The 19,463-nt window shown below is 40.4% G+C and overlaps 1 protein-coding gene across 3 annotated transcripts in view; it reads left to right on the forward strand.

Moving 5' to 3' along the window:
- prex2 (phosphatidylinositol-3,4,5-trisphosphate-dependent Rac exchange factor 2) overlaps nucleotides 1–19,463 on the forward strand; it is a 92,145-nt gene that overhangs the window by 48,540 nt on the left and 24,142 nt on the right. For 2 of the 3 annotated variants that reach the window (XM_042224824.1, XM_042224874.1), the window contains exons 23-33: nucleotides 939–1,100; nucleotides 3,350–3,572; nucleotides 4,506–4,713; nucleotides 7,566–7,745; nucleotides 8,006–8,100; nucleotides 8,432–8,514; nucleotides 10,313–10,403; nucleotides 12,175–12,303; nucleotides 13,263–13,304; nucleotides 15,143–15,249; nucleotides 15,333–15,479. In XM_042224824.1, the coding sequence (XP_042080758.1) occupies nucleotides 939–1,100; nucleotides 3,350–3,572; nucleotides 4,506–4,713; nucleotides 7,566–7,745; nucleotides 8,006–8,100; nucleotides 8,432–8,514; nucleotides 10,313–10,403; nucleotides 12,175–12,303; nucleotides 13,263–13,304; nucleotides 15,143–15,249; nucleotides 15,333–15,479 (1,467 nt within the window). The remainder of the gene's footprint in view (nucleotides 1–938; nucleotides 1,101–3,349; nucleotides 3,573–4,505; nucleotides 4,714–7,565; nucleotides 7,746–8,005; nucleotides 8,101–8,431; nucleotides 8,515–10,312; nucleotides 10,404–12,174; nucleotides 12,304–13,262; nucleotides 13,305–15,142; nucleotides 15,250–15,332; nucleotides 15,480–19,463) is intronic. The other variant, XM_005912175.3, reaches the window with a different exon arrangement.

Raw genomic sequence — 19,463 nt, forward strand, 5'->3', positions numbered from 1 at the left:
TTGTTGTCACTAAATCCAACAGCTTTCCTGCTGTGCAGATTGGAGTGGAGCTTGAAGCTAGTGAAAAGAGACAGCTTTATTTTAGTCGTGTTAGTTCTCAGCTGGGCTAAGTGCATGCTTTTTACATCCCAGCAGTGATGTTCACAGAATGATCATTATTGATTTAAGATACACAGAGGATGGAAGACTCACTCAGACACAGATGCACACTTGCTGATGTGGGAAATGAAACACAGTTTGAAGCGTATTTCTGCCAAATTTCATGATGAACAACATCTGTCTTGTTTATGGTAAATTAGACAAGATCACATTTGGGTACATGTTTTTAAGTTGATCTAGATTTACTGTTCTTGTCCTCTAAAGTGTGTGAAAGCTCTCTTCTAAACACTGCCGATGACATGCACAAAACAACACTTGCCATAACTTCTCTCACTATATGCAATATCTCTTTTCTCCCAAGTAAAATTTTAGCGTTATTATAAACATCTGCTCCCGCATTCCACACCGTCCTCTGAGATCTGCGTGATGTTGAATTTTAATGTTGGTTACGCTGTCGGGGTGCATGGGTTGTCTTGTGCTTCAGTCTCTTCCTGCTGTTACATTTCCTCCCTCGCTTTCCACCCTCCTCCACTGGGCATCTCATTAAGAAGGCTCAGAGTTTTGTGTGTCTTATTGTCTTCATATCTAATCTCTGATTTGCAGTCTTCATATAAACAGTATATGCATCACAATAATATTCATATTGGAATTAAACTCCTGATGAAATGCTGCAAAAAAATCTGCCCTCTGTCCAATTTTGATCTTGTTTTCGACTGAATAAGGAGCTTGGTCATTCATTTACATCCCATTAGTTCCCCCAAAAGGGATTTTTTTTTTAAAAAGAAACATTTGCATATCATTTAATCAACCCTGACTTTGTTTACTCTTTCTGAAATCAGATCCTGGAGGTACTGGCGCGTAATGATGATGCGCTGGTGCAGATGTGTGGAAGGTTGATTTCCAGCTGTGATCTGATCCCAGAGGAGCTGCGGGTGCGCCTCAGTGCCATGCATAGTGAGAGGGCAGAGCACATTAATCGACGCATCACTAACTACAGAAAGGTAACTGTTTGGAGGGCCTTGAGCAGTCTCTTGTTGCCATGCTAAACTGTACAGCTTGGAAGTGTGAGTATGGACAATTCTCTAAAGACTTACAACAATAGAAACAGGATGCAGCTGGTGTGGAGAAACACGCTTGCATAGATCCACAACATAGTTTTGCTCCTGAAAGAAAGACTGGGAATCCTTTCTGAAAGCTATAAAACATAAATATAGTGTAGCAGGACTTTTAGAGGGATTTTCACTACATACTTACTGGAAATGAAAAGAAACTTTAGTGTTAAGGACTTTAAGCACACTGAAAAGGTGCAGACAAGGTACACATGCATATTTTTCTCACTGTGCTGATTTTGTTTCCATTAAAGTATCAAGGTGCATCAGTCAGTAAATGGACTGGACCGTAGTACAAACAAGTTCAACCAAGAGCTCAACTATCCGAATGCTTCTTAGCGGCACATGTAATGAGTGGTCGTTGACCTTCAAGACTTATTAAGCCAAAGTGTCTTGCTGACTTCCACACTTATTGCTGACTTTGTGATTGTGTCCACAATATAGCGCTTTGCTTTCAATTACAGCTGGTAAATGACAGGGCCAAAGCATTTTCAGCACTTTTTATTCACATCTGCAAGCATGTGTCTATAGGCAAAACAACGCATGCAAGTGTGCGTGAGAGGGAGAGAGGATCTGACTCAACATGCGATTGTGCCTTGGATTCATTACCAGTCACTTATAAATATCTCTGCATAGCCACAGCCAGCATTTTTTTGTTGTGTAAGATCCCCTCATGCAGCAGAGCATTCCTTCTCAGACCCCTAGAGAAAAAGAGCAAGAAATGTATGTAGAGAGAAAAATGAAATTTGTGTGGGACAGGAAGACGGAACAGAAAATGATTAGAAGGAGACATGAGCTTGGAATAAATTTTTCTGACTTATTCGGAGATCGCGTGGATGTGTTAAATGACTCTTCGGTCACTGAAGGTCACTTCATTGTCCATGTGAATAATCTGTTCAGCTGAAACAACAGCTTCACACTCCAGCTTTAAGAAATAAAAGATGAGAAATGTTTGCTTACAGGGATTTTTTTTCAGGTGTACGTTAGGCTTGTGTTATCTGCCTAAGATGCTAACACCTGATCTGATGGCTTAAAGCATCTGTTGTATATCCAAGACAGGATTCAGGCCCGGTGGGGCGGGTTCACGCAAAGTGCAAAGAAAAAAAAATACCTTCATGATATTCTGTATCAGCTGTATTGGTGACAACGTCACTGCGTGTTGTGTTTTTACAAATAAAGTGCAACTCTTAAAAGAGGTTTCCTTGCACAACAGGGTCAGTTTGGGGTAGAATTAAAATGAATATTGGCGTTGCAGTCACTGTTAACTTTTGTCTTGTACCAGCACGGCATATGGGACACCATCGCAACATCCTCACAGAAAGACCGGCATATTTGAATTAATTTTTTTGGTCTTTTACAATAGTTCCGACCTCTATGAGCTTGACCGTTATGAACGCCGAGCACTCCACCAGCTGTTCAGTTTTCTTTCTACTGCGCACAGCTGTAAACATGGCAAAGCGAAAGAGGAATGATGTCACCGGTGTAGCTAGGTGTAACTGAAATGGATTAACACAAGGCAGCCATCCTGACACGAGGCTTTCGTTTTGCCATTTTCTGTTTACATTCTTTTGCCGCTAACACCTTCTTACAGATGATATCATGCACGGTTAGTCGGGAAGGAATGTGGGGGCTGTCGTGTCACAAAAAAAGCAAGATTTTATGACTCTGTGATCTCTAGGCTGACACAGTGACCATCAGAAAAGATGAACCAGACTACTTCCAGTCGTAATTACAACATGATGATACAAGCTGCTATGCACCGTTTTAACTCCGTTCATGATAAATGATGATGTTGAGGTCTGGAATTCTTCACATAATGATAATCTTATGAGTCCGTCTTGGATCTTTCATTCGGTTTAAATATTTGAGTTTGAATGTTGAGAACATACAGAAATTGGTGTTTATTCTTTTCTTCTAGGACCAGATGTCACGCATAGAATGTAAAAACAAAACAGCACATTTAGCTAGATAAATACACCGTTGTGTTTCACATGAGCTGCATAATTCAAATATTCTTCCTTTTGTAGCCCACCGCCTACCAGTGTAACAAAAGGTGGCTTTCACTGCTGTAATTGCTGTGATTGTGTAAAATCCTGAAAGAAAATCGTTGAAACTATTATAATTTATTGCTCTTGTTCCAGTTTTCCCGGGTACTCAAGAACAGGGCATGGCCCACCTTTAAGCAGGCAAAGGCCAAGGTGTCTCCTCTCCATAGTAGTGACTTCTGCCCCACAAACTGTCACATTAATGTGATGGAGGTGTCCTATCCAAAGACCACAACCTCTTTGGGAAGTGCGTTTGGTGTGCAGCTGGACAACAGGAAGAATACGCTGGAGAAAGGAGGCCGCAGCAGTGCTGAGCAGGGTGAGCATAACAAAACCCACCAGGATAGTGGAGGAATTTTACATATTGATTGATATGTCTGTATTTATAGTTACATGTAAATAGAAATACAATACACAACTAAATGCATTGTACATAAAGCCATCAAGTTGCTCAATAATAGCTCAAAAAGGAGAAGATTGCAGTTTACACTTATGTGATCCTACACCACTTAACATTATTTAATCATTACAAATCAGTCAATATATAATCAAATGTATAGCTAAATACATACACACAGTAATAATGACCCTTGTCCAATTTAATGCACATAAAAAAAAGAAATATATATATAATATATATATATATATATAATATATAATATATATATATTATAATATATATATATTATATATAATTATATATATATATATTATATATATATATATATATATATATACTATAATATATATAAATATATATATAATATATATATATATATATATATATAAATAAATATAAAAATAAATAAAATTCTTCTTAAACAAAGTTATGCTTGGACATTGTCGTAATTCCGCATTTAAACTATTCCACAGTTTTACACCAAATACGAATACAGAAAAATGTCTTCTTCTCTTCAGAAAACTGCTTCTTTTGATTTAGTGCACCTCTTAAATTGTAAGCCCCACCCCCCATATAAATAATGGTTATTACTAACCTTACATTATAAGGTCAGTACTGTTTTTCCTCTTCAGATTTAGCAATAATATTTATGTCAAACCATCCGGTTCAAAAGTTGCTGCAAGTTCACACCAGAGCTCAAGGTATTTGTTTCATCAGAAAATAGAAAACATTTTTAAAAAAGTCATTTTGCACATATCATTCATCATTTGTGGTATACCACACACATGTCCAGCTTTTATTTTTATTTGTATTCTACTGTTTTTTTTTTTTTCTTCATGCTTCTATGTTCAGGTAAGCTGAACCCCATGGTAAATGTGCAGCACACCATTACAACCATGGCAGCACCATCGGGTCATAGCCTGGGGCGGACCGAGGGCCACGGCCTTCGTTTCCTGCTCAGAGAAGAAGACCTGCTCACCCTGGATGCATATCAGAAACTTCTCTATAAACTTACTGCTGCTGTCAGGGAGATGGAGACACACGGCGCCCACATTCATGAGTGAGCTTTGTGTGCATACCTACTCTCAATGAAATATGTTTCATTAATGATCACAGACCTTTGAAACCAGATTGTGTCATATAGCATGCTGTAGCCAAAGTAACACGCATAATAAATGTGCAACAGCTGGGCATTAGTAAACATACAGCACCTATGAATGCAATGCATGTGACAAAGATTTGGGTGGAAATGTGTTGATTTGGATTTTTTTTTCTCTATAAAACACAATTTGTGCTGGAAAAGTAGTGTGTGGCCAATCAGGATTTTGGCATGCTTGTTTCTGTTACGGGACTCATTATTTGGAGTCAATGAGGCAATGGAAAGGAAATGGGAAACACTCCTCCTGTCAAACTTAGCCACACCACCCGTGAACCAGGAAGTACTGTCTCATGTAGGAGGGTGTGACGCTAGATTTCATTTTCCTCAGTGGCCTTTAAAGAGAAACTTTTATCTACAGATTGCTGCTGCAGCAATTTGTAATATTTACTGGTGGAAAGCTAACTGGTTATAATGTGTGTGATGAAGAAGGGCCATTGTGGTGATTTAGTCATTAGGAGTCTTCTCAGCTAAGGCAGCAACATTCGGAGAATGACATTAAACATTGCAAGCGGAGCTGTCACCTAATAATGAGCGGAGTCCACGGCAGGGCTCGTAATGAGTGAGCCTGGACAAATTTCATTATGCTCCTGTCGATGGCAATTAAAGTAGTCGCATCCATGCACACTGAAATGGTCCAAGACGTACCCACCAAAGCAAAAGTGACCTTTAGCATCAGCTATCTGTTCAAACATGCGGATACACACGAGCACTTAAGGAGCTTGTTAAGGCTGAGCTGTAAGGTTGGCCACGAGTGATACTAATAGGATGCACTGCAAGCATCAGCAGTGTGACTGAATCTCTTTGACCTTTTGTGGGTGCTTTGAGAACTTTAGCAGATTAGTTTTCATTAACCTGTTCACAAATTGGCCAAGGGTCATTATTAGTACTACTTTAACTGCTACAAATACTACAGGCACCTTTTCCTCCCTTGTCTACGCTTGTCTGTGTCTTTTTCTTTATCTCATTTCCTATCTCTTGATGTATTTGCACCCATCAGCATGGATACTGCAGACTGACATTCTTTGCTCACTGTGACTCTTCCTTTTCTGTACTGGGTGTGGTCAGCTCTGACAGCACTACATGAAGGATGTAATAATGAACTCGGGTGACTATTTTGTGCATTATGTTACACGCAGTCCTCTTCCGTTCCCAACATTAGAGGAAGTCTACGGTACATTTGTGGCAGATTAGAAATATCCGTAAGCAATTTGGGAAAAGCAAACAACTCCACGTTATATAAGTTCTTGGCCGGCCAGCGAGGAATCCATTGAGGCTGTGACCTGTGAACCTTTGTCTCCGGGGCCACCGAGAAGGCTTCGCAGCTGTGTGAGGACATTCCTGGCGACGTGCATTATATCAGGGCCTCCTCCCTTCCTGAATCCATACCACCCGTTTTCATATCTTTTCCTTATTCTTTGCACATTATAAAAAAGTACCATGACTAGCAGTGGGTGGAGAGCTATAGGATCCACTGACTTATTTATCTCATTATGGAGTGAATCATTATGCAAATTTCTTACTGTGGAACAGCCTGATGTGGAGCTTTTGTAATGCAGATGCACTTACAGATGCAATAAATGTGATGGAAGTCTAATAGTTTAATGTGTCAAAGTGGGTTAAAGAGCTTCCTGTTGGAGATTAAGAGATCTTTCTGATTTGGTGCAATAAGCAGTGATGTACTTTGGCCTGTTCTCATTCTCTTTTTTTCTCTTTTTTTTTTCTGTCTCTCTCTTTTGAAGCCACTTCTCTGATCCAGTCATTGTTATTCTGCTTTGCTCCCTCGCCCCAAAGGCCCCAAACTGCGTTCACTTCTTTATTAACCAATAGCCAATCACAGAGCCTGGAGGGCTTCTCCATGGCGATGGAATGTCACTCAGTTTTACAAGGGGCATTGTGGTGCCTCCTGGAGTGGACCTTAATGAGGGCATCTCTGTGGCCTAGTCAGCCTGTGAATGGGTAGAAAGGGGGTCAGGGGAGGGAGGGGGAGGAGGTGAGGAGAGGTGTTGAAAATCATAAAAATAGGCATCAAACTGGGATGCATTTGGCTTCCATCAGAGAGACAGGTTGTTTATTTTTGATGAATCCCCTCCCCTCTGCCTCTGAAACGTCTTGGAGGCCAATGGTGTGACACGATGGAAAATGCAAACAGACACAAATTAAAATAAGTCTGAAATGTAAACAGACATCGCGTGCCAGTGTTTTGCGTGGGGAGAGATTTAAAAAAAAAAAAAAAATCCCTAGCCTAGAATTTATTGGAATATGGCTTTAAATGCCACCATGTGTTTCTGCAACTGTGAAAATATCCCACGTAGCCTCTTCCTGCTTCTCTGATAGCTGTCTAACAGAATGCAAGCCAAGGGTAATAATAAGAGCGGAGCTGATCTCTGCAGCCGTGCTGCAGCGTGTTGACACAGCTGCACCTTGCTACATGTTTGAACCTATTAATACGATGCCGATCCCTGACATCTGAAGCTGTTGTGCGGAAGTCAAACACAAACAGACTGGGGTTTGAGTTTGGCCTGCTCACTCAGCTGTGGAAGCTTACTACATTTGCGTGGGCTAAAGTGCAGACTGTATGCACCAATGAAAACGTTTCAGTGCTGGGACATGTGTAAGATCATGTGTATGATCAAAGGAGCTGCTGTTATCATGCTGCTTTGTTTCTAGATTTAAATGAACGTCATAGTTTTAAATAACCCTTCCTGCCTTTCTTCCTTTTTCCCCCTCCTTTCCTTCCTTTCTCTCTCCATCAGCCTTCTATCCTCCATCACCCATCCTCCAGCCTCAGAGGTGAGAACCCCTGAGAGCTACATTACGGGAGAGAGTGAGGGAGAGAAGGGTGAAAGGAATGGGAAGAAAGTCTGTTTTAATATGGCAGGGGATGAGCAGGAGGACTCCGGGCATGACACAATCAGCAACAGAGACTCATACAGGTAAAACCAAAGTCAAACATGGTCACATAGGGTGATCGAATTTCTGAGAGTCTTTATCATTTAAAAGATTTTCGAAAAACAAGTAGCAAAGTTGTAATATAAAGCAATATTTATGCATAGCTTTTCCTACAATAAATGCAGATGCATGGCTTAGTTTTCCATACCTAAAGTGTATGATATCAAACCTATCCATATCAGTTATTATGTGCACCTCTAAAGTATACGTCATCTTAAATTTTTTTTCTCAAATTTCTTATCAGTGACTGTAACAGCAATCGAAACTCCATTGCCTCCTTCACCAGCATCTGCAGCAGTCACTGCAGCTCCTACGTTCACAGTGACGACATGGACTCAGGTACACAAAATGCAACAATAGGGACACTGTTATCCTCCACATAAAGCTTATCGGTATAAACCATTCATGAGTTGTATTTTCTGTGTAATATCCTCATGATTGATCACATTAAGTAACCTGTGACCATGCAGCAATAGGGAGGAAAACCCTGTTTCAGCTCGGTGTCATAAACCGTAGCCTTTGTCAACAGTAATATTGTAAAAGGCTGTCTTGTAACAGGTAACAGTGTATTTGAACCAGAACTAACTAGAATGCACTGGACTTTCTGTCCACATACAGTAAACCTATGCACTGGTTTTACTACAGTACAGTTGTAATCCCCCCTCTGCAGGAGATGAGATGCCCTCGAGTGTGTGGCTGTCACATGATAAGCAGAAGAAGCTTCACAGCTTTCTAGAGCACCTGTTTAGCCAGGTGGGTGAAATATGAGTTATTAAGGTTTTTTTTTGTACACAATTTTATTTTCCCAGGACATTCCTCAGACTTAATGTTGGTTATTGGACAATGACACATTTTCTGTTATTTAGCCTCTAAACGCCACAGTGCACAGTTTAAATCCAGCAGTCAAGGTGTGATTGAAGTGGAGACAGACATTTTTATAATGCATAGTCTGCCACTTCAGTGGAACCAGGATACTAGTGTTTAAGTGGCTAAGAGTAGTTCACATTAGGCTTATGGCCAGGTGAGGTCTGCCACCTTCTTATTCCATTCTGTGAATTCAGAAGATAAAAGATAAATTGATTCCCTGTTCAGGTGTCATTGCAACTGAAAGAAGCCATCACTATGCCAAAAACCAACAGGACAAAGCAAAGACTTTAAGAGTGGACAAAATGAACAATATGGTACATTCCTATAAAGACAGAATACCCATCTGAGCCTACAACACCAGAAGCCCTGAAAGCCCACAGAAGACAACTAAAGTGGATGGTTACGATTTTTTTTTTTTTTTTTTTTTTAAAGATCCATCCAGGTGAAGAACACTCTTGAGGAGGTAGACATATCATTGTGAAGGTCTACAATCAATTTATATTCATGAGGTTCACAACAAAGTGCAAACCAGCAGTTACACTCTTGAGCACCCCATTTTCTGTGGAGGCAATGTTACAGCATGGGCACGCATAGATGCCGATGGAATGAGGCTACTAGTGTTTTTCAACTGCTGCTGCTGAGATTCAGCTAAATGTTGTAAAACTGACTGGACAGTAAGAATAGACAATAGCCCAAAGCTTACTGCAAATCAACCCAAAAGTTACTCAAAGCAGAGATAGGAGATATTCTTCAGTGACCAAGTCAGTCTCTTGATCTCATCCCTACAGAGCCTGCTTTTCAGTGACTAAAACAAAACCAAATGCAGACCCCCACAAACAATCAGCAACTCAAAGCGACTGCAGTAAAGACCTAATAGAGCCTCTGAAGGGAGGAAATACAGCATTTGGTGATTCTCTGCTTCAGGCAGTCACTGCAAATGATTTTCATCCAAGTATTAAAAACAATCTTTATATTTAAAATCCTGTTAGTTAGGAACTGTGTATAAAAATAGCTGTAATTACAAAACAGTTACAGCAATTGCACTTCAATCACATCGGTGTCATTGTCCAAACACTTGCTCCCTTTTTGTTGCCTGGTTAAAATGAAAGAAACATGTTATTGTGTCGCCTAATGGTATTGTGTGATAGTTATTTCCTTGTGTGTTAACACAAATATGAGACCAAAATGCACAGTGAATGAATTTCAAACACAAAGAGATGCTCTTGTTTCATGTGTAACTTATTGTTTTTTCCAAAGGTCAAATGTTTATTGGGGCTTTTGGGTATGAAAAGCAGGGATTGTGTATTTTTGAATTGTGCTCAGGAAGGGAAAAATTGCAAGAGCCTTAATGATCCTTGACCTTTCTGGAACCTTTAGAGCAAAGACCGACCAAATCTTATTACGTGTTTTATGAGGACATTTCAATCGGCAGAGGACAAGCACAAAAAAAAACAAGCCATGGTTGGCTGTCTCTGCTGTGCAGTGTGTAAACAAAGCACAAACTTTGTTCACTGCGGCTCTGTCAGCGTGTGTATGTGTGTTGCAGAAAGAGCAGGAAAAGCAGGTGTTGGGTATGCCTGGGCAGTTTTTTGCTTCCATCCACACCCACATGCAGTACTTTCGATCCGTACTTAGTGAGGAAACTGTATCAAGTGCATCAGCTTGACCCTTGTTCTGTCTTCAGGTGGACTCAATCACTAGCATGCTGACAGGAGCAGTAGTGGCTCGGGCATTTGAGCAGACCAAATGCTTCACACCTGGAAGAGGATTACAAGGTAAGACAGCCCCTTGTGCCGGTGATGTCGTCACCTGCATCCTTGTTAATAGAAAAAGTTTAACCTTTTCATTAAAGCTAATTACTTATGTGTTTTCTTCTGTGTTATATTTGCATCGTTTTGGGAGAAAGGACAAAGAAAAAGATGATGCTAGAGACTCCTGAGCACCAATGGCACCAATATGGACATAAAACAGAACAGGCACTGAAAAATGTTGCAGCCGCCTGCACATAGGGGCAGTAACTTCCTGTTGTGTAATGAGTGTGTGCACAGACTTTGGGGAAAGTGTTGTAGGTGGATTTGAGAATGTTTTTAAAAAAACCCAAACAGATTCCCAGCCATTTCCCCTCTGCCTCTGCACTTTTCCACTTCTTTTCACTTTCAGTCATTGTGGTGTCCTTCCCTTTATAGCGCTGAAATAGCACCACTTAGTTGGGTACTCATCTTCACTTTACGGTTTATTGTAGTGCTACTTACCAGTCAATTGAAAATGTGACCCTATAAAAGCTCTTGAGCTTGTATGCTATATGATCGTTTAATTTTACTCTGTTTATTTGCTACCTGACCTCCTCCTAGCCTTGGTTTTTAACCGCATTTTCTATTGTTGTGTTTTATCTCTCTAACAAAAATGTAGCAAATGTTACTGAAAAAGGACAGAATTTACCCTTTATCATTCCCCACACAAATTCAAACTAGCTTACATTGCCCTTTTATCCTCTGTGGAGCGCTATTCGGATGACTCAGTCCATTTTAAGATAAGAAAAGTGGTTGACATCAGCAATTGTTTTCTTTCTGTCTTTGCAAAAATGCTATCTGTTTTATATCCCGGTGGTTTGTATTGTGCTTAGCTCTCATATGACAAAGTTTGTTTATTTTATGCTTTTTGAAAGTGACTTTTATGAAGTGCAGTGTGCAGTAAGAGGGGAAAAAAATAGAAAATTATCCAGTGATTCTGTCATGTTGATTACTAAAGCTTGCAAACACTCCGACCCATTTGGCGCACAGCCTCCCCTCTCATCTACAGCTGTCCTCAAGTCAGTGCAAATATGCTTGAACTGAAAATAGGTCCGCTTCTCTTTGTGGGTTTGTGTGTGTGTGTGTGTGTGTGTTTGTGTGTGTATGTGTGTGTGCGCGCCTGTTTGTGTGCGGGTTTGTACGCATAAATTCCCTCAGGAAGCCTTGATCAGAGCAGATCCATCACAACTCCAGTAATGTGTGTGGTTGATAGCAGAGCAAATAGGATTATCTGACAAGTAGAGCATTCCTGCATCTCACGCCCTGTCTGTTGCTCTAAGACACACAAAGCCCCTGATAACAGCCACCTTTCTCTCAGAGATCTGTTGTTTTTCAAAGTAAACTTTATTATAAGTCATTCTGTGTAGTTTTTTGTTTCTTTTAACAGGTGTTACATCAGATTGACATGCTTTTATACTCATTTTTCAGCACTGTCTGAGCGAGGTGATAAAAAGATTTGATGGCAGGAGTTTAAAATTGATTAATAAAAAAAGAAGTGTTGCCTCTGGACATCAGTGACCTATAATTTTCTCTAGAAAGATTGAGCGAGATGGTGCAGCTTGACAAGGAAAGAGAAAAAGATGAGGTTAAGCAGACTGATCTAGGCACGATATTTTTTTTTTTTTTATGCAGTTTTTCTCATTGACTGGTAATCTCTTTATGCCAAGTGTGCCTCACAACTGATATAGAGTATATGCATTCATGTAGCTATGGTAGACCCATGCTAATTTACCGTGTATGTTTGTGTTTCTGTCAGAGTTTCAGCAGGAGATGGAGCCCCGAGTGAGCTGCACCAAAAAGTTGCGTCTCCACGTCAAGCAGGATCCCTGGAACCTTCCCAGCAGCGTTCAGGCGCTCACGCAAACCATAACTAAATATGTTGAAGGTCAGCGTGTACCCGAGCAGCTCCTCACATGGTTAACATGCACACCCAGCCCCTTACACTTTATGCTTTCTCAATGCTCAAGCCTTGTAGCTTGCTCACACAGTCACATCAAATATTTATCATGGATAGAACATGCCTGGCTGGAGAAGAAATGTGCTTTAAATTGACAGAGTATCCAGTAAACCTCGTCGCATTTATGAGATGTAATAATAACCTCTGTTACAGTTGTGTGGGTACAGGCGGTCCCACTAACTGCAGCACTTTCCTTAACCTTTAAACCTGAAACCATCCTGGGATTCATAAATTGGAGGAACAGAGGTGGAGCTGAACACATGCAGAGAGTTAAAGAGCTGCGCTCTGTGAGATTCCTTTATTTATTGATTTTTATCCAGAGAGACATTTCGTCCATATTTATTCCCAACGGGAGTGTGTGGCTTTTGTGTTCGTTGGCAGACAGATTAAATACACAGACACATACAGTAATACTGTACATGGACACACTAGCACTAAATTTCCAGATACAAACAAAGGCCAGCCACACAACACTCCTGGGAAAGGTGAGCGGGCGGTCACGCTTGAGAAAAGTCTCCTTATTAATAATAAGCAGAGGCCCTGTGTATGCTACTTTTTTTTCCTCCTCTTCCCATGATGGCTTTTCAAGCAGTGCAGCCTCCTGCTAGTATACCCGGAGTTCTGAGATGGCTGTAAACAAATGAGGATTTATGATGTTATCTTTGCCTCTGGTTGTTTTTATGATGTTATGTTTTTTTTTTTATATGCTCAGATGGAGTGAAGTTACACAGAGTTGTCCTATTTATGACTTTAAGACTTTAAATTTAAAGTATAGGTCAGTTCAGTTAAGGAGAAATGGGTCTATTTGATTTGATAAAAGGTTGTCCACTGCCTCACTGAATTTCTTTTATTTAATGTTTTTTTTTTTGTTTGTTTGTTTTATTCAGAGGTGAAGACTCGACTGCTCCTGGTCCTACTACAGTATACAGGTTTGTCCCTTCCTTTTACACTGAAGATTTACTCTGTTTAAATACAGATTGCAACAGCAAATTAATTTTAGGCCTTTTTTTAAGAGTGAAACCCAAAATAACACTCCCATAGACTTTGCTGTGTGCTCGTGACCCAAACTCAAAGTTCAATAAGATAAGATAATAAAAGCAACACACATGCAGACACAAAACATGAAAGAAAGGGGAAAGAATTAAGTCAGACACCTACAACACAGAAAATAGTTTCATGTGTGCACCTGTAATTATAGAGCACATTTTTCACTTTGTGTTACAGTTATAATTCAGTTCAGGTTAATTTCTATAGCACCAAAACACAACAACAGCTGCCTCACATCATAAAGACCCAACAATTATAGAGAGAAAACCCAAACAATCAGATGACCACCAAAGAGAGAGCACTTGGCGACAGTAGGGAGGAAAAACTCAATCTTAGAAAGCTCCAGCAAGACCAGGCTCGGGGAGCCATCTGCCGCAAGGGTTTGGGGGTGAGGAGGGGGAGAGAAAGGACAAAAGGGATAACGTGGAAGCAACCCAGAAATTGATATTAATGATTAAATGCAATATAAGAGTCAGAAGTACATTGCCCAATCTAAGGATTAGATCTCAGTTTCTTACAATAGAAGGTGTCAGGAGCCAAAAAATTGAAATCCCTCCGATCTGGCCGTCACTTAAAAAAAAAACCCCAAAAAAAACTTTAATAACCATTCACCTGATTTTCAATGATTTAAAAAATATTATGAGTCTTGTATACGAGAAGCTGTGAAATAAAATATCAGTTCCCTCCCTTAAAAACTGAGGTTTCTACTGGCCTTCAAATCTGCTTTCAATAACGAGGACATCCAAATATTTTAAGGATTTTGAGCATCCATCATCTTTTGTTAACTTGAGCTACACTCCTGAGAGTCCGTAGTCAGAGAGTAGCAGGTATTTGCCCTGAAAACTTTGAAGGAACTGGGTCAAGTACTTCTAATGGATTTTGGATAATAGCATTTTAAAATCACCCATCAAACGCTAAAAAACCACTAAAACCACCCCTACCTTTATCCTTTGAAATACTGTTTTGGGAACGACAGCGGAGACCTGAAATTGAGCATAAGTCCTATTATGGATAGTCTCAGAAGGCATTGCAGGTGGACAGTGATGTATTATAGTTACAGGTGTATTATTTAAAGAAAAACAAAATCCCATAGTAAAAAGGTTGGGAACCACTCCATTAAAAATAACTTCCACGTTGCCAAAGCTATAAATCAAAATCTATAGGACTACTTGTGTTGGCACTATTATACTGGAGAAGCCAGGACCGAATAACTACTGATAAAACTCAGACATTACTCTCATTTACAGACCCCCGGGAACTGGGTTAATAGTGTCAAAAAGTTTGCGGTCATTCCCTGCAACATTCACATTATTCATTTCTGAGGTTCATGAACCTATTTTTAACTCAGTTGGATTGCTGAACTTTTTAAAGGGGCCTATTTCTCTGGAAATTATGGCAGCCAATTATTTTCCGCTTGGGCACACCTGTCATTTGCTCTCGTTTTTTTCCTGATACATTATTTAATACCCAACACATGTGGAGTGGTGGGGGAGGGCAGCCTTTTGTTCACCTTACTGAAAGTCTCTTTAATTACCATAATAGACCTGTGGCACTTATTTCTTTGACCCTCATTGCTTTACACTGCAGTTTTTAATCTTGACTCTTCGCTCTGTTGTTTCTCTGTCATCTTTTCCTGAATCTACTTCTCAGCTTCTTTCACTGCTTGAACTCTTTAATCAACATGATTTTCAGTCTCACACCTCCCTTTGTTTCCTTGCAGACTCAGAAATCCAGCTACGTCGCGATATGGTATTCTGTCAGTCTCTAGTTGCGTCTGTGTGCGCCTTCTCCGAGCATCTGCTGGCTGTCCTCAACCAGGTAAATTATGTATGTGACTTGTTTAGAACTGGGAATTAAGATACAGTTATTTTCCTCAGCTCTCTGCTTAGCTTTTCTGTATTTTCTCTCAGTTCTGCAATGTAGGGAAAGATGTTGACCAGGAAATCCCTGACTCCCAGGACCTTCAGGAGGCCCAGGAAGCTAGCCGTCGATGGCTCGAGCAGATTGCCAGTGCTGGGCTGCTGTTCCACTTCCAGTCCCTGCTTTCGCCCAATCTGGTGAGCGACAGATTGGATATAGACACTGTGAAAACAGGAGTTTGCTGTTCATTTTGTTGTAGAATAATCAAGCCTGTTACTATGCATATTTTTGCATTATATAAAAGTAAATGCTATTTTTAAATGACAGTTATAACCATAGTCGTGTCAGCTAAGTGCTATCAGGGGACATCATGTGTTTAGATATCCCCTTGCTCACATTTGTATTTTGCTTGGCACACTCTCCCTGGGTAAGTGAACTCCTGCCATGCATGCTTGGACATCCTTCCAGATTCTGATGGTTTGTATTTACTCTTTCTATGAACGGGTCTCTGTTTGTGGAGCAACATGACCCCCCTTGAATTTAAACCTAAAATGCTGTTGAGACTTTAATTTTTAGTCTATAATTAATGTGGTGGTAAGAGATATAATATGATGTGATATACTTATCTTGCCAGAGCACCTTTCATGTTCTGATAAACAAACAGCATACCAAACAATCAGTCATATCAACCAGTATTGGTTACAGAGTTTCAAAGTTTTCTACAGCCATGTGAAATATGTTTTCACGGGACTCACATGTTGACTCAGTAACTACTAGTTGCAGAGGACCTTTGGCCTGTGTTGTTTTTTAGGTTATTGTACAGCACTTTGGTCAGCTCTGTTGCTGTTGTTAAAAGTGCTATATAAATAAGTGGTATGGCCTGCTCATGAACTTTAACATTTAACTTGCTAACTGAGCCTAAGATGCAGCTCTTGGGCTTTTTGCTGTTTTTCCCAGCATTGCACAGGTTGGGCTTGGGGTGAGTCCATTGTAGCATTGTGTTAAAACACATCTGAATGCTCTAGAGCTGCAAAATCCCCAAACTTTTGCTTATAAAAGTGCTCACACTTGCTTATGATCACTTATTCAAGTACATTCGACTAGCAGTGCCTGGTTACTGCTTTTCTTCTCAATTCATATGGAAGCAGTAAGGATTTACTCTCTCAAACCTTCTTTTTCTCATGACTGTATGTTATGAGCTATGCAACAAGATTTTGCTTTGAGCTACAGCTCAGTCATTAACTGCAGCTACCAACTAAGATGCTATTTATGTGGATTTTCAACATTTATCATCATCGATCAGTACGCCACTACCAGGTTGTGTGGTGGACCTCAACTAAAGCAATATTTTCAGGTTGCTACAGCTGTGCTCCATCTGTTGTTTCTCAGGTATCGGAGAGCTTCCTGGTCAGCATAGTTACTATTTAAGCTGGATCTGCTAACTCAAGGTGTCCTCAGACAGCAGACCTCAAATGCCTTAAAAACCAAAACACGTAGTTGTTTGAGCTTTGTTTTTGCCAGATTGTTTTTTTTTTTTTTATCGCACATGTCTAGGCAGGAGTTCATTATGAACAGCCGCTGCTAATACCGAGCCAAGCACAGACTGCAACCTCAGTGGGATCAATATTAACATTTCCCACCAAGGTTTATAATAAATTCAAATGTGTCTTCAACCAAGCTCGAGAAGCCAAAATTTTAGTTTAAGTAGCTGAAGGACTGGTGATATATTTTTGAAAGCTGTTATTTGCTTCTTTACCGCCGTTTGTGGATGACTGTTTATTTAAGTTAGAGGGGTAGGTGGCTTAAGTCAAGACCTAGGAAATGATGGTTGATTCTACTTGCCTGCTGCCATACTGCCTTTTTCTCTGCACGCCTTCCCCTCTCTGTCTGTCTCAAGAAATTTCTCTTTCAAGTGTCTCTGTGGAACAAACTAGGGCCTCGGTACCTGCAGGTGATTCCAATGAAATCTCAACACGTTCCTTTTCAGGGCACCGCATGAAAGGCGGCATGAGTGGAGCTGGGGACGTTGTGAATGTGTGTGTGTTTGCGTTTTTGTGTGCACTGAATACCGTGTGTGTCGGGGGTAATGTGTTTATGTCACATCCTCTGAGATAAACTTGCCCACACACAGCAGGTGTCACTTGGCAGGACAGTGGGTACCCTTCTGTCACATGTCGGGCCATCTCAAATGTGTTTTTAGAAAAAGGCCCTAATCCTCTTCCACCGCTGCTCCTGTTTATCCCTCTGCATGTGGTGGATGGAAAGCAGAAGAGACGGGGGAAGAAATGAAATGGGATGAAGGGTGACTGAGGAGCGCAGTGTGTCAGAATCAAAATATTCAAGGTGCTATCACTGTGGCCACAAGCAGACGCGCTTGCCATTAGGGTTGCCTCTGTGGATGTTTGAAATGGAAACATGTACACACACACACAGTCAGAGATATATAAGCAATCAATATGAAGCAAATATGAACATATCAATGCTAAAGTGCTGTGCCACTACAAATCTGAGTGATGGTGCACTTAAATATTTTTTTTCAGTGAGGACTACTGTACTGCAGTCAAAAGAAGACTGTCATTTCCATCTTCAGTAATTTTGTATTTGGCTTGAGCAGACACACAAAGTTCCACATGCATGTATGGAAGGACGAGGATAGCTTCCATCTGCATAGATGAAAAGTTCGTGTTAGTGATGGTGAGAGCACAGCAGGATCCCCTGTAAAGAGCAGAGCATGCGTCAGTGGCAACTTTTATATTTATCAGATAGATATAACTGTATGGGTCAGATACAATGCAAAAAAAAAAAAAAGATACAGCATGAAAATGAGAGCAGTGTTGGAGGTGGATTACATCAGTTAGTTCACATGCATGTAGTCTTTATATGTGCTTAAAAATGTTACTTAAAAGACTCGATGTTTGTGAAAATCTAAGGTACTTCATCAGTTAAAGTAGGCAGGGGTGGTGTAAGAAACTACAAGCATATAACATAAGATGCATGTATAAAGTTAATTTTCATCTCTTCAAGTGTGTAGCATGTTAACAGTGATACATGAAAAATGTCAAACTAGCCAAAGCCAACACTGAAGGAAAAAAGTAAAACTGGTTGGATAGTATGACTTCTCTACTGTGATCATCACAGATTAATGGTGAGACTAAATTGTGATTTACCCTTGTTGAACTGTGTATCAGCTAACAAGATTTGCAGGCTTGTAAACCATGAGGTATTATACATTATTAAGCCACCACTTGAATGTGAGAACTTCATTATTCTCCTCTGGAGGAAGATTATATTTGCTGTAAGGGGGTGTATTCTACATGCATGCAAACTCAACACAGAAATGCTGCAGCTGGCTGGAGGATTCAAACCCACCAGCCTCTCCTGCTGTGAAGTGACAGTGCTGACCTCTGCAGCACCGTGCTGCCTATGTGGAGTTTGCATGTTCTCCTGGGGTCTGGGGTCTCTCCAGCTACTCTGGCTAGATGATGTGTTAAGTGGTGATTCTAAATTAATCCCGTAGGTATAAATGTGAGCGTTCCTGGTTGTCTGTCCTGTTGAGTTAGCCCTGCACCACACTGGTGTCTTGTCCAGGTCTACCCCACTTCTTGCCCGGTGACAGCCGAGAGGAGTTTCAGCCCCTTTGTGGCACTGAATTGGATAAGTGGGAGAAAATGGATGGATGGAGGCATGCATTGCGCATTACAGATTAAAGGTTAAAATGTCTTATTTGGTGGATGGGCCATAGCTTTTTCCCTTCTGAAAACCAGGTATCGACATTACCCACAACCTGGCTGCATCTTACCTGGTAAACATTATACTAATGGCTAATGTGCCCTCAAGTAAATTCAAATTTTATTTGTCACACACACACACACACACACAACCATACACAGTATGACATGGGGGTGAAATGCTTGTAGCTGTACAATGCCTGACCATTAAATGACAGAAAAAAGTTTTACAGTATTTACAATTTACAGGTTACTACAAAATTTACAAATTAACTTCGAAATTTTGTAGTAAAAAATGTGCAAATAGCAGAAAGAGATTATAAGGATTATAAATTATAGGAAATGTGTGGTGGTGCGTGTGGTGATGTGTAGTAGAAGTAGTTCCCGTTTTATTTAGGATCTGTGGATAACCGGCCATTACACTTTCCTGCTTTTACAAACACTTTCGTGCTC

This window comes from Haplochromis burtoni, unplaced genomic scaffold, assembly GCF_018398535.1.
Source record: "Haplochromis burtoni strain Fernald_Lab_line unplaced genomic scaffold, NCSU_Asbu1 Contig_1, whole genome shotgun sequence".
NCBI lineage: Eukaryota > Metazoa > Chordata > Actinopteri > Cichliformes > Cichlidae > Haplochromis > Haplochromis burtoni.